General features: G+C 33.0%; 2 protein-coding genes across 2 annotated transcripts in view; both read right to left on the reverse strand.

Annotated features, from left to right (window-relative positions):
• Positions 1-13,078, reverse strand: part of LOC134855135 (uncharacterized) — a 53,930-nt gene extending 40,852 nt beyond the window's left edge. The window contains exons 1-2 of the mRNA XM_063871546.1: positions 12,851-13,078; positions 5,034-5,208 (exon numbers count right to left, since the gene is read on the reverse strand). Coding sequence (XP_063727616.1) covers positions 5,034-5,172 — 139 coding nt within the window. The 5' untranslated portion in view covers positions 5,173-5,208; positions 12,851-13,078. The remainder of the gene's footprint in view (positions 1-5,033; positions 5,209-12,850) is intronic.
• A 171-nt stretch (positions 13,079-13,249) lies between these two features.
• LOC134855047 (uncharacterized) overlaps positions 13,250-20,338 on the reverse strand; it is a gene marked incomplete in the record, with an annotated part of 110,863 nt that continues 103,774 nt past the window's right edge. The window contains 2 exon segments of the mRNA XM_063871426.1: positions 13,250-14,185; positions 18,274-18,338. Of these exon segments, the coding sequence (XP_063727496.1) occupies positions 13,955-14,185; positions 18,274-18,338 (296 nt within the window).

The raw sequence follows: 20,338 nt of genomic DNA on the forward strand, positions 1-20,338 counted from the left end.
TTCCCCTTGGCGATTCTTGCCACTCAACTTAAGAGTTATCTTGCAAAACAGTAAAACTTAGTTATTGTCTTTTAGGGTATAACATAAATCGAAGCGAAAGTCCGGTGTTTTCCTAATTGAAAAAATCTCGTCAACAATTTTGATAAAAAGAAAAAAGGCTGTAATACAATTTCTGTACATGAAAAATGTCAATTGTTGAGTTTTCTTACAACTTTCTGTACGTATGGATTTGTAAGAAGATAATCAACCAAGAAAGCATAGTTTCAATTTGATGAAAAATTTGTAAAAAGAAAAAATTTGGAGTGAAAACGCGCATGTGAGACAAAACTAACTAAGTCACTCATCGGAAAGAAACTCCTTAAGCGCTGCTTCTCAAAGTCTGGATCACACTCCGAAAAACGACTGAGAAAAAATCGGTAGCAACAATTCGAGTGATGCTGCTGACCCAAAAAACTGCCAATCAATGTTCAAAAAGCTGCCAATCAATCCTCAGAAGCTTTTTTTGGCATTTGGCATTTTTGACATTTGTTGCTATGAGCTGTTAAAAGCATTTTTGATCAATCAGTTAAAAGGTCAGCAAAATTGCTAAGAACCCTAAAAATGACTTAAGCTTGTAGTTGTGATGATGCTTTTTTAAGGGCTTCTGATGTCTTGTCCTTCGACTTCCTTTGCCTTATTTTTCCAAATGAAAGAAAGAATTAAGTTCAAGATAAAAAAAAACGCCCGATTAGAAAGCCACAAAAAAGCAAGAAAGCTTCAACGGGAGTTTTGAATAGTATTTGGTATTTTATATACTCAAATAGGTTAGCTAGTTTAATTATTAGATGGAGGGGAATGTAGAGTAGGAATCCATTTTATTCTAAGATTTTTTTCATAGTTTTTTAATTAGATGTAAAGAAACTCACTCTTAGATTGTCAGATCATGATTAACCATCTACCAATGGAAGTGTAAGGTTGAGCTCTCTATTGGCAACCAGCTTTAGATCTGCTACAGCCAATTTTGGCTGCATTAGGGGCACCTCCTCAAAAACTGACATTAAAATTTGACTAAGATTAGAAAAAAAAGTTTCGCTCAACAAAAACTACTGTTAATACGCAGGAAACTATCACTTAACAAAACTTTGTATAGAGCAGGATAGAGAGTACGCCCAAATAACTCATAGAAGTTACTGATAGTAGAATTAAGACAACTGTTTTTATCAGGGAGGAACTCTGAAAGTTCCGACTGCGTTTTTATTTCTATGAAGTAATTTGAAATAAAATGATGGATGAAACTTTCAAAAAAGAAAAAATTTCCAAAAGTTTTTGATGTTTTTTAAATAATATTTACCCAACACGCTATGTAAAGTAGAAAAAGATATACTTCGCATGAAGCAAAATGTTAAATAGACCAAAAAACATACCTCAATTCAATTTGAAAGAATTTCTAACACGGATTGAATCTTCTCTAACGCGTTAATAGCGCAAAATATATCGAACGTAATTGATCAAAAGTGGCCAAAATGGAAGTTTTAAACCCCCATAATTTTACGAAAATTGATCACAGGTAATAATGCTTTTTTTCTTTGAGCTCATAACAACATAACCTTTCGAGTGATAAAAAAAGAGACAAAAACTACAATGAGCACAATTATTACCAACAAACTGCGTTTTTAAAACTAAAGTGACATAGCTTTTCCGCCTTGTTCACTTTATTTCTCGAGCAGCTTTTTCAATTTAAGTTTTTTTTTAGTTCCATGTGGAAAAACTTGTAGGCTAGTACGTTGCTGCTTTGAACTATCCAGACAAAACTACTGAAATTCTAAACTTCAAATGCTTTTCTCTAATGGGATTTCATTTTGACAAAGAGTACTGACAACATAGGTTGTTAATTTCTTTTTAACAATTTAATTTCTTTTTAATTTCTTTTTAATTGCTTATATTTTCGCATAAATTGGATTCAATTCCCCACAACCAATTGGTTCAGTTTTATTTAATCAAATTTTAGGCGATAACTGAAGCGTCATTTGTTCTCCACAATTTATTAAATCCAACAAAATTGAGAAATCCTTGATCTCCAACAAAGTACGCAAGCTTTATAATTCGTTTTCGAACTCAACCCCATGCCACCCAAATTGTCGTCCTTTGTTCGTACTCTTTTGCAACGCTCATTTTGGTCGACAAATTCTATAGCAATTCTTTGATAGCATGGGCTAACATTGTGCACCAATTTTACGAGGGTTGAAGTGAAAAAATTATTATTTGGTCAGAGATATTTGGTTCTCCCAACATTGTACAGTTCAAAATTCACGCATGGAACTCGAGTGGAATTCCTCTTATAGTTACTGCCCGGGTCGTGGCTTTGGTTTTATGATCAAACGAATGCGACTAATTTTGATATTTCCAGACTGCTGCGAAGGAAATTGGATATTTTCAGACCACCGCAACCAAAATTTGGTATTTCCAGACTTTGCAGACCCACGCAATGTGACGCGACCGGCGCGACCAAATGAAAGTTAACCGTGACCAGCGCGACCGGAAAAAAATGTCCGCGACCGGCGCGACGGAAGAAAATATTAGGGTAATCGGCTTAACCGAAGATATTGAACAGCACTCGGGAAAAAATGACTGCAGAAAAACGTTTCCAAAGTGTTTGACGCAGTTGAAACAATCGACTGAAAAATTTTTCAGCCATAAAAATAAAGAAAAAAAATGATTGATAAAAACAAGGAAGCACTCTCAACTCCTGTTGAATAAAACACAAGGCGGATAATTTATTGAGAATAAGCAATTAAGAATAAGCAATTAAACTATGTTTAGTCACACTACATCATTGATTTTCAGGCTTAGGCAACTGCATCACGTTAGTTCGAAGCACTTTGATTGACATTGAAAAAGTCGTAAGCTTGTGTCAAATAAATTTATTCAGTAGCCATTCTTTTATTTTGTAGTTTTTAAAATTTTTTTGGCGACCCGTTATTCACTCACACTTTATAAGCCAGACTGCTCGTGTCAGGGCGATACTCTGTATGTTCCAACAGCCCTTCAAGGTGTTTGAGGTAGTGTTTCTTTTAGAAAATTTGGCGAAGCTTTTTTCAGTTTTTTTGCAAAAATCATCCTCCCACACGCAATTTAAAGTATACAGCAAAACATGTAACATATAGCAAAGTATTTAATAGATGAATTTGCACGCCTCAATTCAATTTGAAACAATTTTTAAGCTGGAGTAAATCTCCGCACAAACGTTAAACGCTCTAAATTTATTGCGCGTTGATTATGCGCGAAAAAAAAAACAACTCGAGCACCAATATTCCGTCTCTTTCTTGGAAAGCTGGAACAATTATATTCAATAAATATTTGCGCTAATATTTAAATTAGTATCCCGGAGTACAATTATGCGAGATATCCAGTTGCGTTTTTTCAATTTTTTTGTTGAATGTAAACTTGCTAATATGTTCTCATTACATTTTTCAGATCGGTAATATTACATTTTTTGAATAAGTCGACTTGAAAAAACCACTTATAAAAAATTATCGTTATAAATATAATTAGTAATAAATAGTATGACCGTATTCTGATAATTTTTGCACTCAACTATTATCGTTTTTTAATGTGATTGTTGGCATAAAAATCTTGCGTTTTTATTGTTATGACTAACATGATTGTTGTTTTGTTCTGACTTTTGAAGAAGGTGATGAATTTATATGCTCGGTTTTTTGGACCTTTTTTTAAAAAACCTTCACTCTGAATATCGATCCCTGGAGCTTCGTGGACACAACTATATTAACCTGACACATTTTTGTTTGTTTCATATAGTGGTAGACCATCATGCTGAAGGGCCAAAAAGGTGAAAGCAATACCATTCGGACAAGCCGAAAAAAAAATTCCATTCAACATAACAACAGATTGTCACTTTTTTATGCAGTTTTCACATATTGTTGATGTAATTCACGTTTTTCTGATGTATTTTTGGCTTCAAGACAGTAATTTGTAGATATGGCGTTTTTTTGAGCGCCCTCCGTTAATACTTTGATGCTGATAGTGTTACTCGCATTTTTTACGCACGGCGAATTATACAGAACTGCAAATTGAGCAATAGCCTTGAATAGAGCAAGACACCACAGGCTAATAAAAATCGAAGTACTATTGGCAGTCGGAACATTCAGGGCTTTGCCTTAATAGATGCAGTTTTGTTACTAATAAACTGTAACTAAAGGGAATTTTTTTATGCTTATCTTTCGAACAGTTTTTACTATTGTAGAGAATTTTTTTCTATCAAGTTATGGTTTTTTTAGAGGGCTGATTTTCGAAAATAAGAAACTCAAAATTTTGTCGGGCGTTTTATAGGGTGAACAAAGATATCCCAAGGCACTAAAAAGACCCTATTTTAACCAAATTCAAATTTTTTTCCTGCGCTGAATTCAAAGTTTTTGCGCCGAAATCTGCGCAACGTTTTTCGTTATATTTTGGGCTGCTACCCCCTAAAAATTATTTTACATTGGTGCAGTAGGAGCTTTTAGAAAATTTTTTGGATCAGGCAGCCAAAAACTGACGCTTGCTGAGAAAACTTTATTTGCATGTGAACCGGTTCACGATAAAGTAATTTGAATTATATCAAATTTTTCAATGGTTGATTGGTCTGGTCAAAAACAAAACTGAGAGTTTTTTACGAATCGATTCAAACTATGCAATAACACGGAAATTTTCAAAAGTCTAATAGATTGAATTGCTGGCTCATAAAGGTTTTGCAAACCGGTTCAAGTTGAAATCCAGTGAAAAATTCAAGTATTCAAAGTATCTTTGGAGCCGATTAATTTTTTTCGAGCCGATTGATTAATGGAGCCGGGCTTGCTAGCTTAATTTAAACCAACAACACAGTTGGCGGTTATTTGAAAAATTTGTCATAAAATAGTTCCATAGTGGGATCCTTTGGGTAGTCCTGAGGTCGAATCCCTGAGGGGGGAAGCATCAATCCTGATTAGTAGTGTTTTTGAGCGATTATACTTTTAAATACATACTGTTTTCTTTTCTTTTTTTTCAATAAAGACCCCCACCTGAACTCAAGTCTCCAGCTGACCCACTCTCTTCGGTCCCCTCTTCCTCGTTTTCGTCCTCCGGGATGATCTCCAGGAAGTTGCTGTTCTCATTGGTTGAGGAGGTGGGGCTGTGAATAAGGGTTACCACTTCTGCCATTATATTCAAATTGACCCTTTTTTCTTTTATCCTGCGCTGAAACATAACATGTGAAGTTTAAGGCGCACAGACAATTCGGCCAAAGACAATTCAACCAATTGGAAATTCAGACAATTCAGCCAAAAGTATACAGACAATTCAGCCTGAGACAATTCAGCCAGTTTTTCTAAGCGCTAGAATCGAAAGAAAAAGTGGAATTGGAGTTATTTCTCGGCTAAAGGCCGCCGGTAGTCGCGCTACGCGCGCGTCGCCGCTTTGCTGCGATAACCGGCTTCAAATTCTGTAAAGAGTCCTATAACCTCTGTGGGCAAGCGCGCAACACGTTGGCACGCCTGCTTCGGTCACTATTATTGGCTGAATTGTCTCTGGCAGAATTTTCTGCATACTTTTGACTGAATTATCTGAATTTCATATCGTCTGAAATGTATTTGGCCAAATTGTCTTGACTCGGAAATTTAAGTATGTCGAGCTCGGTCTTCAAAATGAAAAGTATAAATCCAGGTTTTTATGCGCTGGTTTTTGTTGTTCGGTTCCAGGTTTTTATCCAGGTTTTTATGTTCGGTTCAAAATGTGTCCGAACTAAACTTAATTATTGCGTGCAGTTAGCAAAAGTTTTTTTAAATATTTAATTCTTATTGTTTTTTGATGGGAATTTCTAATGTCACCTCGAAAAAAAATCTGCTAACTCATTATTTTTTCCAGTTGTACGAGGACACTTTTCGTGAACAGCGAGTAATATTTTATCCAAAAATCAAATAGTTTTGAAAAGAAAATATTTTGAATTTAGAACCTAAATTAATTTGAAAACAAACTAGCTCACAAAAAAACTAAAACAAAAACTCAACAAACATTTGTTCGTCATAAAATACAAAAAAAATTCTAATTTTATAAAAAAACTAATTTTACCATTTTTTCAATGTCATAGGTAATTTTGTGAAAATTCAGCCAAAAGTATACAGACATATCAGCCTGAGACAATTCAGCCAGTTTTTCAAAGCGCTAGAATCGAAAGAAAAAGTGTAATTGGAGTTTATTCTCGGCTTAAGGCCGCCGGTAGTCGCGCTACGCGCGCGTCGCCGCTTTGCTGCGATAACCGGCTTCAAATTCTGTAAAGCGTCCTATACCCTCTGTGGGCAAATGCGCAACACGTTGGCACGCCTGCTTCGGTCACTATTATTGGCTGGATTGTCTCTGGCAGAATTTTCTGCATACTTTTGACTGAATTATCTGAATTTTATATCGTCTGAAATGTATTTGGCCAAATTGTCTTGACTCGGAAATTTAAGTATGTCGAGCTCGGTCTTCAAAATGAAAAGTATAAATCCAGGTTTTTATGCGCTGGTTTTTGTTTTTCGTATTCGTAAAATTTGTTTGAAAGGAGATTGTGATCGAAATTTGTCTTCTCGAAGTTAAGAAAGCGAAGTTTAAAAAAATCCTTGAGTACAAGCAGATTTGTAACATGAATTAGCTCCAAAAATTTTGCACCAAAAATAACGAACGCTTCAATGGTCTTATGTTTTCATCTGAAGTAAGTTGTTTTTATTTGATATGAGGTTTTGAAGATTTGTGAAAAAACACTGCATGCATTCAAACTCTGAGAGTGGATTTGCTGTGAGTTGCATAGGTCTCAAAAATATCAGTTTTTCCTGCTTTAATTAAACTGTTGTTTAAAGTCGGCGTGTTTATAAAAACTTGAATGGTTGGGAGCAACTAAAGCATAGGAGGATTTTTTTCAACGATTGCTTGCTTAAAAATAATTGAGCACAGTATCATAACTATAAGTAAATAATTGGAACCCATATTTCACAATAAATGGCGAGTCAGTTCGGTTTGTAGATGATCCAGTACAAAACAGATGAGCAGCTAATTCTCACGCCTAATTCTACTTGATCCTCTACTAAGATAAGCTATTAATATGTTCTTATCGACTTACATTGCTTTTCACTAAAACAGATGAAAAAAGTTTAAAAAAACCAAAGATTGAAAAATTTGAGACATAAGTTTTTTATCATGTAGTCTTAAGTTTTTTTTTCATTTTAGAGACTTTTTTCAAAATCTTGATGCCGGAAACTTTTTTACTAGATTTTCTGATGTTGCTAGCTACTTAGAACCAGTAAATTTGTCATTTAATTCTCTTCAGTTGTTTTTAAATTTTTGATTTGATCACAGTATTTTTTTCTTTGCAATAAAATTTTTCAACAAAATGTGCTGCGTTCTTGCTTTGACAACATAATTACGAGAACTAAAATTCTCAGTCTATCTTTTTACTGATAAAGTGTTTAAGTGATTTTTATTCAAAACACTTTGTTTTTACCCTTTGGAAATGTTCGGTTCAAAATGTGTCCGAACTAAACTTAATTTTTGCGTGCAGTTAGCAAAAAAATTTTTAAATATTTAATTCTTATTGTTTTTTGATGGGAATTTCTAATGTCACCTCGAAAAGAAATTCTGCTAACTCATTATGTTTTCCAGTTGAACGAGGACACTTTTCGTGATTAGCGAGTAATATTTCATCCAAAAATCAAATAGTTTTTGAAAAGATAATATTTTGAATTTAGAACCTAAATTAATTTGAAAACAAACTAGCTCACAAAAAAAAACTAAAACAAAAAACTCAACAAACATTTGTTCGTCATAAAATACAAAAAAAATTCTAATTTTATAAAAAAACTAATTTTACCATTTTTTCAATGTCATAGGTAATTTTGTGAAAATTCAGCCAAAAGTATACAGACATATCAGCCTGAGACAATTCAGCCAGTTTTTCAAAGCGCTAGAATCGAAAGAAAAAGTGTAATTGGAGTTTATTCTAAGCTTAAGGCCGCCGGTAGTCGCGCTACGCGCGCGTCGCCGCTTTGCTGCGATAACCGGCTTCAAATTCTGTAAAGCGTCCTATACCCTCTGTGGGCAAATGCGCAACACGTTGGCACGCCTGCTTCGGTCACTATTATTGGCTGGATTGTCTCTGGCAGGATTTTCTGCATACTTTTGACTGAATTATCTGAATTTTATATCGTCTGAAATGTATTTGGCCAAATTGTCTTGACTCGGAAATTTAAGTATGTCGAGCTCGGTCTTCAAAATGAAAAGTATAAATCCAGGTTTTTATGCGCTGGTTTTTGTTTTTCGTATTCGTAAAATTTGTTTGAAAGGAGATTGTGATCGAAATTTGTCTTCTCGAAGATAAGAAAGCGAAGTTTAAAAAAATCCTTGAGTATAAGCAGATTTGTAACATGAATTAGCTCCAAAAATTTTGCACCAAAAATAACGAACGCTTCAATGGTCTTATGTTTTCATCTGAAGTAAGTTGTTTTTATTTGATATGAGGTTTTGAAGATTTGTGAAAAAACACTGCATGCATTCAAACTCTGAGAGTGGATTTGCTGTGAGTTGCATAGGTCTCAAAAATATCAGTTTTTCCTGCTTTAATTAAACTGTTGTTTAAAGTCGGCGTGTTTATAAAAACTTGAATGGTTGGGAGCAACTAAAGCATAGGAGGAGTTTTTTCAACGATTGCTTGCTTAAAAATAATTGAGCACAGTATCATAACTATAAGTAAATAATTGGAACCCATATTTCACAATAAATGGCGAGTCAGTTCGGTTTGTAGATGATCCAGTACAAAACAGATGAGCAGCTAATTCTCACGCCTAATTCTACTTGATCCTCTACTAAGATAAGCTATTAATATGTTCTTATCGACTTACATTGCTTTTCACTAAAACAGATGAAAAAAGTTTAAAAAAACCAAAGATTGAAAAATTTGAGACATAAGTTTTTTATCATGTAGTCTTAAGTTTTTTTTTCATTTTAGAGACTTTTTTCAAAATCTTGATGCCGGAAACTTTTTTACTAGATTTTCTGATGTTGCTAGCTACTTAGAACCAGTAAATTTGTCATTTAATTCTCTTCAGTTGTTTTTAAATTTTTGATTTGATCACAGTATTTTTTTCTTTGCAATAAAATTTTTCAACAAAATGTGCTGCGTTCTTGCTTTGACAACATAACTACGAGAACTAAAATTCTCAGTCTATCTTTTTACTGATAAAGTGTTTAAGTGATTTTTATTCAAAACACTTTGTTTTTACCCTTTGGAAATGTTCGGTTCAAAATGTGTCCGAACTAAACTTAATTTTTGCGTGCAGTTAGCAAAAAAATTTTTAAATATTTAATTCTTATTGTTTTTTGATGGGAATTTCTAATGTCACCTCGAAAAGAAATTCTGCTAACTCATTATGTTTTCCAGTTGAACGAGGACACTTTTCGTGAACAGCGAGTAATATTTCATCCAAAAATCAAATAGTTTTTGAAAAGATAATATTTTGAATTTAGAACCTAAATTAATTTGAAAACAAACTAGCTCACAAAAAAAACTAAAACAAAAAACTCAACAAACATTTGTTCGTCATAAAATACAAAAAAAAATTCTAATTTCATAAAAAACTAATTTTACCATTTTTTCAATGTCACATTTTTCAAGTAACATCCCAAAAAAAATTCAAAAAAACAACTCGGTGTTTTAATCAGTACTTTAAAAAAATTCTTCCAAGAGCTAATAAAAATTGGAAGAGTAGAGATCATAAATGATATGACTGCCCATTTCTCATTCTGCTTGCGAAACATTGCAACGAATCTTTTTTTACTCTTTTATCACATCCGCTTTTTGCATCAAACTAGTTTTTTTTTCGTTTCAGATAGCTGTTGGCTCGAAAAAAAAGACAGTTTGTATCAGGACAAAACCTATTTTTTGTACGAATTAATTTTCGGAAAAAACGCGCAAAAGTTTTGGAAACTTTTTTTTTAAATCTTTTCCCAAAAATCTTAACCGCCCACGCATTGACAAAAACTCTTCAATGGAAGTGTTTACCTTCATAAATTTATTCGCCACCCATGCAATGCATTTAGAGATATTTTTGCACAAACTATTTTTCTTAAATAGACAAAAATGACAATTTTGAAAGCTCAACTTTTTGGTCGCAGAAAGAAAATTTCTATTATGCGCTCAATGCATCAAAATCAATCAAGTTACATGGCAAAATGTTATATGTTTTCAGTTTGAAGGGAGAAACATTTTTGAGCACGAAAATACCAAAACGAGCAAAAATTTTCCGCCAACTCCTTTCAAAGTTAAGAATAAAAGCACAAATTAGTTTTTGTAAGAGTTCCTTCGTTGTGACTTTCGAAAAAATATGAAATATTTATGGGGATTTTATCTATTGAGACCTTTTTTGATTTTTTAATTTAGCATTATTGACTGAAATAGTCGAGACCATCGGAAAGATATCTCTTGAGCTCAAGTTTGTTTTTTGTCTTTTTTTTGAAGCCAGCGGTTTGATTACAGGACTATATTGGCCAACTCTCGATAATTGAGAACGATGAATATACAAATTATTTTAGGCAATGGAAATATGCAATTAAATATTCAGCTATCTAAACTGAAACGAGTTGCGCTATCTGATGCAAAGAAGTGATTATAATTTTTTAAATCCTAGACTCTAACCAAATTTTGGTCCAAACGCCTTTTAACGGATCGTAAAAACTTTGCTCTGACGCTATCTGTTTGGTCCAATCCTTGACCCAAAATTTCACAAAAAAGGCCAGAAAAAATGATACGTATATATTTGAACATTTTCGCATTGCTGAACAAAAGATAATTTTTGTTCATAGAAGAAGCTCAAAACCAGTTTTGGTTGATTTTCATTGTAGCCTAACAGGTCTGTTAACAAAAATCTTAATGATCTCCAATCATACAAACCTGATAAACTTTTTAAATCAATTTTCTAAATTTTCCATGCACTAAGTTATTCGCTCACACAATGAGAACTGAAATTGATTGCATAAACAAACCAGTGTACTTAAGTTTTTCTTTTTTCTCATTTCCAGAACCCCAATTTTAATTAACTCCGAGTTTAGCGAAAACACCTTGCTTGAATGAAAAACAATTTCTAAACTAAAAAACGCATGATCGAGCATCAGATATAGAATAAAAATTTTAAGTAAGACACTTGAAAATTTGTGATTGTAATGTATGTATTTAAATTGCGAAACAAAACAGGCTTATTGCGCCCGTTTTCTTTTTCTAACAGAGAGCTTAGAACAGTTCACTGAAGATTTTATGATCTATGAAGTTAAAACTTCATTGTTTTTACTAGCTTTGAATAACAAAAAAAATGAAAAATATTTACTGACACTTCTCAGCTAAGTTTGTTTAGAACGCAAAAAAATTAAGCCCTGTTTTCTAGACACTGACATTTTTTCAGTCAATCGTATTATTCTTCATACTTAAATTACCCATCGTTGAATTATCTTGACTGGAGAAGTTTGAACATCGAAGTTAAATTCAAACAAAACTGCTCGTGTCAGCGAGATTCCTTGAATGTTCCGACTACCTTTTAAAGTCTATGGAACACTAATAAAATGAAAAAAAAAGTTAATGTAATAAAATTAAAATTAATATATTTTTTAATTTGAATTTTTTTGTAAGAATCATCCCCCCACACGCCTTATAAAGTACAAAGTGATAAATTTTGCTTCTACTAACAAATCAATTATGGCATATGAGCTTCCTTCAACCAATTTGGAACGATTTCTAAGACTGATTAAATTTCCGTTTACGCGTTAATAGCGCGAAAAATATCGCGCGTAAGTTGTCCCAAATTAGCCAAAATAGCAATCTTTAAACCCCAATAACTTTATCAAAAATGATCACAGGTAAAAAAATATTCAAAACTAAGCTCAGTACATCAATACCTTTTGAATGATTTTTAAAATTTTAGTCAAAAATGGCTAGTTAAAAAGCCGAATTTTGTCTGAAGGAAAAAAAAACCACCCCGAGCACAAATATTCCGTTATTTTCGTATCGAAAGTCGGAACAAAAATGTATATTTCGAAGAAACGCACTAAATAAATTGAACAGCAACACATGGTTAAAAGGATGATAGCTGTATACTGTTAATCAACAGAAAAAAATTTGAAAATTTTTCACAAAAAAAGAACAATTGAGGTGAAATTGTGTAAGTTCAATTTTTGATTTTTTCCCACTTATCATTTTGGGTGAGAAAAAAGTGTATGATCGATCTAACTTTTTTGAAATTTTAATATTATGACTGAATCACGATATATAAGGCCTCAATTTTATATATCACTCAACCCATTCTGATAATTGTTTGCAGCACTTGATTAAGTCAGGAGGCGTAAATTCGTAATAAACGACAGTTGCAACTTGTAACGGGCAACAGTTGAAAACAGGCAAAAATCGTAATAGTAATTGAAGTGGCAAACACTGATCCGTGCTCACTTTTCCTCTCGTGCCCAATGTAAGCTTATCGGAGCAAATCGGAGCAATCTGTGGCTATTTGATAATGCCTTCCTTATTACGAATTGTCACTACTTACAATTTTTTGCCTGATACCAAATGTCGCCCAAACAAAATGAACACAAGAGAATGATACACGGTATGTTTAGACTCCTAGCTCAGCTTTTACTGAGTTTCATTCGAAACTCGCTTAGACGAGTGTTCTTTGCTATAACAAACATTTAACCGAAATAATTATATTTCTTCTCAAAATTTGCAGCAAGAAGTCTTAAAAGTCTATTGCCTATTTCTTGAAATTTGTTTCAAAACAGACATGGATTTGATTCCTTGGTTCTTTCACTCAATGGATTCTAAGTGACTTACCCTTTCGAGTGGATGTTCTTTTCTTCAGAATAATTGCTTGTGACGGATCAAATTTGTCTAAGGATAAAAGGTCTCCTTTTTAAGGATAAAAGGTCTAAGGATAAAAAGTCTCAACAACTCGAGTTTAAAGGTGCCATTCAATATCAAAGAAAACTCGACGTACAAAAGCCAGCTTTTTTAAATCGTGAATTAAACGACTGCCACTGCGTATATACACAAAAAATATGTTTATCTACTCTAATACATACAATATTCTAAAACAAATCTTGCGTCAATTTCTACCAACAAATGCATTAAAATAAATTTGAAGCAGAGAATAAAATAAAAAACAAAAAGAGCGGATTAGAGGATTAATTATAATTTTATTGTTAAGCGGAATGTTTTTTAAACTGTGTAAGTGGAGGATAGAACTTCGCTTCATTCATTTGATTAGAGTTTTCCATACTACAAATTGAAGAAACAACAAGTAGAAAATAATAGAGTTTTCTAAACTACAAATTGAAGAAACAACAAGTAGAAAATAGAGTTTGTTTGGGTGGTGATATTGAGTTTTTTCGGCACTGTGAGAGAAATTCGAAGTATAATTTCAAAATTGGAAAGAATATAATTATAATTTGAAATTATAATTAGAAATTAAAGAAAAGGAGTTGTCAACAGGTGTTTATAATTTTGTTTATGTTGTATCTGAAATTTTCCAGAGTTTTAAATGTACGGTCTTCAGTTAGCACGGCACTATTTAAATTAACATAACAATAAATTGATTTTTTTCTGGTATAGGATAATTCCGTTTGCACAAACAATATTCAAAAAATCGACATTACATCATTTTACCATCAACCCCAATCAATGATCTAAACCAAATGCGTTTCAATTATTTGAAAGATGATTAAGAAAACTACTCAAAAACAATCAGGGCAACCAACTCAGCATATTTTCAACCATTTGTAAAACTTTGATAGAAAAACACATATTGAAAGTAGTGATTTAAAGTTATATAACTTCAGTACCGATGATGATGCAAGGTTAAAGATGCTCGCTAGATCGATGTGCTCTTTGAAAATAAAATACGAAATTAAATATATTTTTTTCCAGTTTCATCTCAATTTACAAATCTTCTTCATCGTTTTTGTCTTCCATGCTCAGTCTATTTCTCGATAGGTTCGCATGTTGCAGTCCTTGTTTCTTTTTAGCTCTGCTGTTTGTTCTAGAAAATTCTAGATGGGGCGTGTCTGGTCTGCTTGATGATTGTGTATGGTGTGATGATGTGTACCTATCCTGTTGTTGTCTGCGTAGTATAGAGACACATTCTTCCACTCTGTCTCCGATAATGCACATCTAAGAAATATAATAATTATACTAACCATGATGATAATAAAACTAATATTGTTAATAGAAACATTACGAGGCCAAACTGTGTTCCTGGATTCCAGAGACAAGTCTTTAAATATGTTCCAAAATGTAAATGGATTCCACTCACAAAACTTCCGTGAATTCCGCGCACAAATACCTGTATATTCTGTCGGCACATTAGTTTTGATGCGGACCCCGCAACAGGCGAATATAGTTAGGAGTTCCGGATTCCGAAAATGGAAGCGGATTCCGCAAATGCAAGTGCATTCCTCACATTTATGCGGATTCTGCTTGCAATTTGTAGATTCCACTTACAGTTGCGGATTCCACGACAGCTTAAGTTTACTTAACTCATATACTATTATTTGCTCATGGATTCCACTAACTGTTCCACATTTCGCAATATTTATAGCGGATTCCACAAATTTTGTTGCGCATTCCGTAAAGTTGCCTGTTTTTGGAGCAATATTTGAAATACAGTGTTTTAGCTATTTGTCCGTAGAATCCAAAACAGCAAAAAATATCATATAAAAATATCAATGTTGTAGAATCCGCTTACAATTCACAAAATGAACAGTTAGGCCGCATAATGAATAATAAGCATCATAATCATCATATTCGCAAAACTAATACGCATAAAATCATTATAATATTTATAGTATTAATCATAACAATCAAAACAAAAACATAAAAATCATAATACTCATCATAATATCGTATCAATAACTAATTATGATAATATTATCATAATAATTATGACAAAAACATTTGTATTAATATTCATAATAATAGGAAATTGTTTCCAATCTACCATCCAAGCATAGTTATGGGCCAACATAACTATGACTAGCTCATCATTTACTCGATTAAAAATATGAAGAGTGTGAAATATAAATCTACAAATTTGTATGATTAGTAGCAAAACAATAGTAGTGACAGATTTAGTTAAAAAGGATAATCAATTAATTTGATTTTGGTGTGTTTTTGCATGAAAAAACTAGTTTTCAGACAAGTTTAAGGTCTAATGATTAACTCAAAATATATTATATTGCATGAATATTTTGTTCAAAACTGGCAGATTACTCTTTTCTCTTCTCCCTCTATTACCCTCGAGTGAAAATCTTTTTTCTAATAAGCAAATTTGATAAAGAGGTTTATCGCTGGGTTTAAAATACCCGACTCACTAGCTAGACAACCTAAATTGAGATTAAGTTGCATCCTTTGGCTTAAGAGGCTTAAGGACGCTTACTTATTCAAAAAATGTGGGAAAAAAAAACGTGCCAAAAAAAAGCGCGGCACTCTTTGTAAAGCCTTTTCAAGTCATTTCAAGTACTTCTTAGATTCGAACATAGATTTTCAAACACAGTCGCTAAAAATAACCTTTTTGAAACTAGATTAGCAACTGTTGCTTAGAGTTTTTTTGATTTGTTTGCAGCTAGTTAGGTGTTTCTTGAACAAACTAGCTTGTCTCATGTTGAAACTTTCTTTATTCGCAAATTAATTTGTCGCGTATGATTTGCCAAGGAAAGAATGGAAGTTGAAAGCGCCTTTTTGAGAAAAAGTATTTTTTTTAGAAAGCATAAATAAATTACCTCATAAAAATAGCAAGATTGATGTTTTATTAGTTGTAGAATAATTTGATTAAATTGCAGAAGCACTGGTAATAAGCTTGAATCATTCATGTTTTATTACTTGATTTATTAAAATAATTCTAAGAAATTTTGGCAGTCTTAAACTATTCAAACCACTTTTCAGTGCGTTTGATAGAAATTTATACATTAAAAGATAAACCAATTATTTCATCAACATAAACAAAATAGTTTGCCAGCCAAAACCGCTTTTTTCACCGGTTAAAATTTCTCCAACTTCTTTTGCGATTTTAAAAAATATATTTCGTAAGAAATTGCTCAGTGTCTAGAAAATCAAGTATGTACCTGGTTTTTGACTCAAATTGCATCACGGCTAAAATCAGGGATTAAAAAAAACAATTTGTTTTGCTGTTTGTTTTTTTATTGCTATTCATGTCTAACTCTAGAAGTTCTTTTAAAAACGGCTAAAAATGAACCTTAAAGAATCGAAAAAAATTTTGCATGTTTTTTTTCCTATTTAGCCAACTTATAGGCCAATTTGCTATTTGTGTTTTTTGTAGCTGTATATGCCCAATTCTAAAGCTCTTTCAAAAACGGCTAAGAAAACTTTTCAAAAAACTGAAACCTAAGTTTGATATTTTCGTGCACCAGCAGTTTTGGTGCAATGCAACCGTCGTTGCTCATATGTCAATGTCTACCGTTCAAAATGAGTTACTCAGTTTTCTTCACAGGGTTGAACTTAGCCAACAAACAGTTGAAAAAAAGTCAATAAACGCAGAGAAACGAAAAAAAAATAGCTATTTTTGAAAAAGTTTTCCAATATCAAAGTTTGAAGAAAATCTATGCCATTAAAGAAGTTTGAATTTTGAAATTTTTTTATGATATGTGCTTTTTCGGTTAAAAAAACCCAAAACTGGATTAATTAGTATTATTTTTATTCCGCTGGGGTACTTATCAGTTAAGTTCCACTTTCCAACGCGAGAATGCTCAATTGATCCTAAAGCAAAATTGCACTATCATTGAGCTGTTGACGTTAAAGCATCACAGGTTAAGACGATTTTTATTTTGATATAAGAATTAAATTAATCCTTCTTTTTTTTCAGGCGAAGACAAAGTGACATGTTTCCGAGTAGGGGTCGGGATTGTGTCCAACAACTTCTTCTCAGTGTGTGGGACAAAAGTGTTCAGAAAAGTGAGCAACGCGCCACTAAAGATAGCCAATCTACTGGTCGCAATATGCGGACCATATCCACCACTAGAAGGTAACTTGAGGCTAATTTCCACGAAATATAGTACAAAACATAGCCAACTGACAGTTGGAAAAGAGTAACGAACGCAAGAAAACCGAAAAAAAAGCCGACTGAATTTTTTCAAAAATCTTCAATTTTTGAATTTCGAATAAAAAATTAGCTCTTTGAATTTGTAAAACTTTTAATGATGACACGTTTTTTTTTAAATTAACCCAAATTGAGAAAACTGGATCTATAGGTTAAACTTTTATTTCGCTGGGAAATCTGATAAATAATTTCCATTATTGAAATTAGAAGTCGATCACATTTTTTCGTGACTTTTTCAATTTTGCTGTTCGATAATGGAGTTTGTCTTTCTTTTGACAATAGAAACGCACTGAATTTTAAAAACAATATGAGGTCAAACCGCGAAAAATCAAAATTGAGCGTGAAAAAATTTTAAGACCTCGTTCCTGGAAAAAAAAGTCTCCAAGAACTATATAAGAGACTTCACTTCGTTCATCGACTCTTCGTAACTCGAACTCACATCGGTTCTGCATTGCACTATAATTTATATCAGAAATTTCGAACAACGCAAATTTTTTGTCATCTCAATCAAAATACGATTTCAAAAAAGTAAATTTGCTTTCGAGAGACAAGCTCTCACGCCTCTAGCTTCACATCTACCACAGCCTGATCAATATGGCAGCACAATCGGTACCACCTGAAAGTTCTAGACACCAAAAAAACGTCCTTCAATTGCCAAAAAAAACGAGCTCCACGCAACGAAACAACTCAGACAGAAACCACAATTCTTGTGATTATTATTAAGTCAGTCTTTGTAGTAAGCGTCATTTAAAACCCAGTAAAAGATCGTATACTTTTAATCTGTCAATCAAGGTTCAATCACATTGTCATTGCCCACAATTATCTCACTTTGGAGGAATGTTTTCACTGAATGAAGTTTCCTTTTTGTGATTGAGCATTAAAAAAATACTTCAATCTTTTGAGACTGAATTTCTAATTTTTTTTCTGTTTAATAGTTTTTTTTGAAACATTTGAGATTGGTTGTTCAATTTGATTGTTTTTCAGTAATACCGATAACGTTGATATGTTGAAGTGCTTATATTTATTTTAATTTTTGGGAAATCCCCATAGCTAAAAAAAGACTTGCCAAATATTTGTATTTAAATTTTTAACTTAAATTTTTTTAAACAAAATCAATTTGGGTTTTTAGTTTGTGCGATAATTTTACCTGCGTCTCGAGTCTAGAGAGTCGAGCTATAGCACAGTTTTTGTAGCGACCATCGTTGTACGCAGCTGAAACACAATTAATTTGTAATCTGTGAAAATTTAACCTATTGAGAAAAAATTTATTTAACTTTTCTCTCTTTTCATGTGTTATCATGGCTAAATGCGGGAGGTTACGACGAAAAGTGTAATGAATAAACTTCCTTTCATAGCCACAACATTCGAATAGTTTTCCATAATGAAATTCAAATTTGGGGAAATTGAGGTGGGGGCGGGTGGTGGGGGGGGGGAGTGGAAAGGAGGTTTTAAATTATCTGACACACTATAGTTTTCACCTCTTCATGACGGTGCTGTATATATTAGGCAAAAACTATAGGCGAAAATAAAATTGTTAAATTTGGGCGAACGTTTTGATAATAAAAGTGTATATTTTAGCAAAAATCCCCTAATTTTCCCGACGACATTGACAAGAAGTGGTTGGTTAAAAACTACAAAGCCGTTCCCGCACTTAAGTTTCATGGATAATAATCAATTATATTGGATTTTCATTGTCAGTCTCTACAAAATAACAAAAATAATCGATTATAATCGATTGAAAATGGATTATAATGATAATATTTTCTTAAGCAATAAAATGCCAATATAATCGATTATAATCGATTATAATCGATTATTTTCAAAAAAAATTTACAAAAGAAAAATAATCCATTTTAATCGATTATAATGGATTATAATCTATTTATCCAAAGCTTTTTGTGTATTGTTTTCTTTTTTTCATAATTTAAGTTAGTTATTTTGTTCTCTCGCTTAATTTCATTTTTGCCTAATTTCAATGGAGTTATGAAAAACTTAAACTTGAGTTAGTTATTTTGTTCTCTCGCTTAATTTCATTTTTTTCCTATTTTCAATCGAGTTATGAAAAATTACAAAAAGTTACCTATAGATCCCACACCAACTCCCCCCATGCTTATCCGTACTACAGTTATATGTCCCCTAACTAGAGAGAAGGGGAGGGTACGTCGTGGTTGGTGGGTACGGGTCAAAAATGTTGTTTTTGGGCACTTTTTGGAAAATCTGAAAATTACTACAAATTGGCCGCCCCTGGATGAACGCGTTCGTTCGAGTTTTGCAGAAAGTTGCAAAAATGAGAGTCATTATTTAGAAAATTGAATCAATTTTCATGGATTTTATGTACAAAAAAAATCCATTATATTGAAAACAAAAATGGATTATAATGGATTTAAATTTTTCCAAAATAATCGATTATAATCGATTAAAAATCGATTACGTGGTCTAAATTTCACATGATAATCGATTATATAGACAACATTTTAGTCAACAAAAATCCACTATAATCGATTATTACGCATGAAACTTCGGTGCGGGTTTGTTGGTTTAAGGTCGCCGGTCGGCGCACAACGCGTGCGTCGCCGCTTCGTGGCGATAACCGGCTCTAATTTTCGCAAAGAATCCTGCCCTCTAATGGCAAGCTCGCAAAAAGTTGGCGCGACTTCAACGATCACTATTTTACCGTTGATTTGCTGTTTGAATAAAATTACGTCTATTTTGTATGTAGCAACGGAATGACGTAAGTAATCACATACAGTTTTTGCTAAAATGTACACTTTTTGAATCAAATTTTTGCCTAGTTTTAACACTTTTATTTTCGCCCAATATAGTTTTCGCCTAAAATAGCTGCCCCCCTTCATGACACCTAATACAGGGGTGGATTTAGGGGGGGGGGCAGGGAGGCGGAAAAACCCTCCCCCCCCCCCCTCAGGGATTCGACCCCCTGCCGACCCAAAGGGTCCCCCCTTTGATACTTTTTCAGAAATCCTTTTTTGGCCGACCGACCCTAAAGTTTTTCTAAGGGCGCCTTTGGCGCCAATATATACTAACTTTGAGGGGGAGCGCGCGCCAAAAAAAAACGCGATTTTTTTGTCAAAATTTTTCAAAAAGTGCCCAAAAACGGCTTTTTTGACTGTTTTTTCAAAAATTTGCCTGTGGCGCAGAAAATTTTGCCAAAGTACGGGCAAAACAGTGCTTTGGGAGAGCTCGAAAAATCAATT

This window comes from Symsagittifera roscoffensis, chromosome 10 (genome assembly GCF_963678635.1).
Source record: "Symsagittifera roscoffensis chromosome 10, txSymRosc1.1, whole genome shotgun sequence".
Taxonomy (NCBI): Eukaryota; Metazoa; Xenacoelomorpha; order Acoela; family Convolutidae; genus Symsagittifera; species Symsagittifera roscoffensis.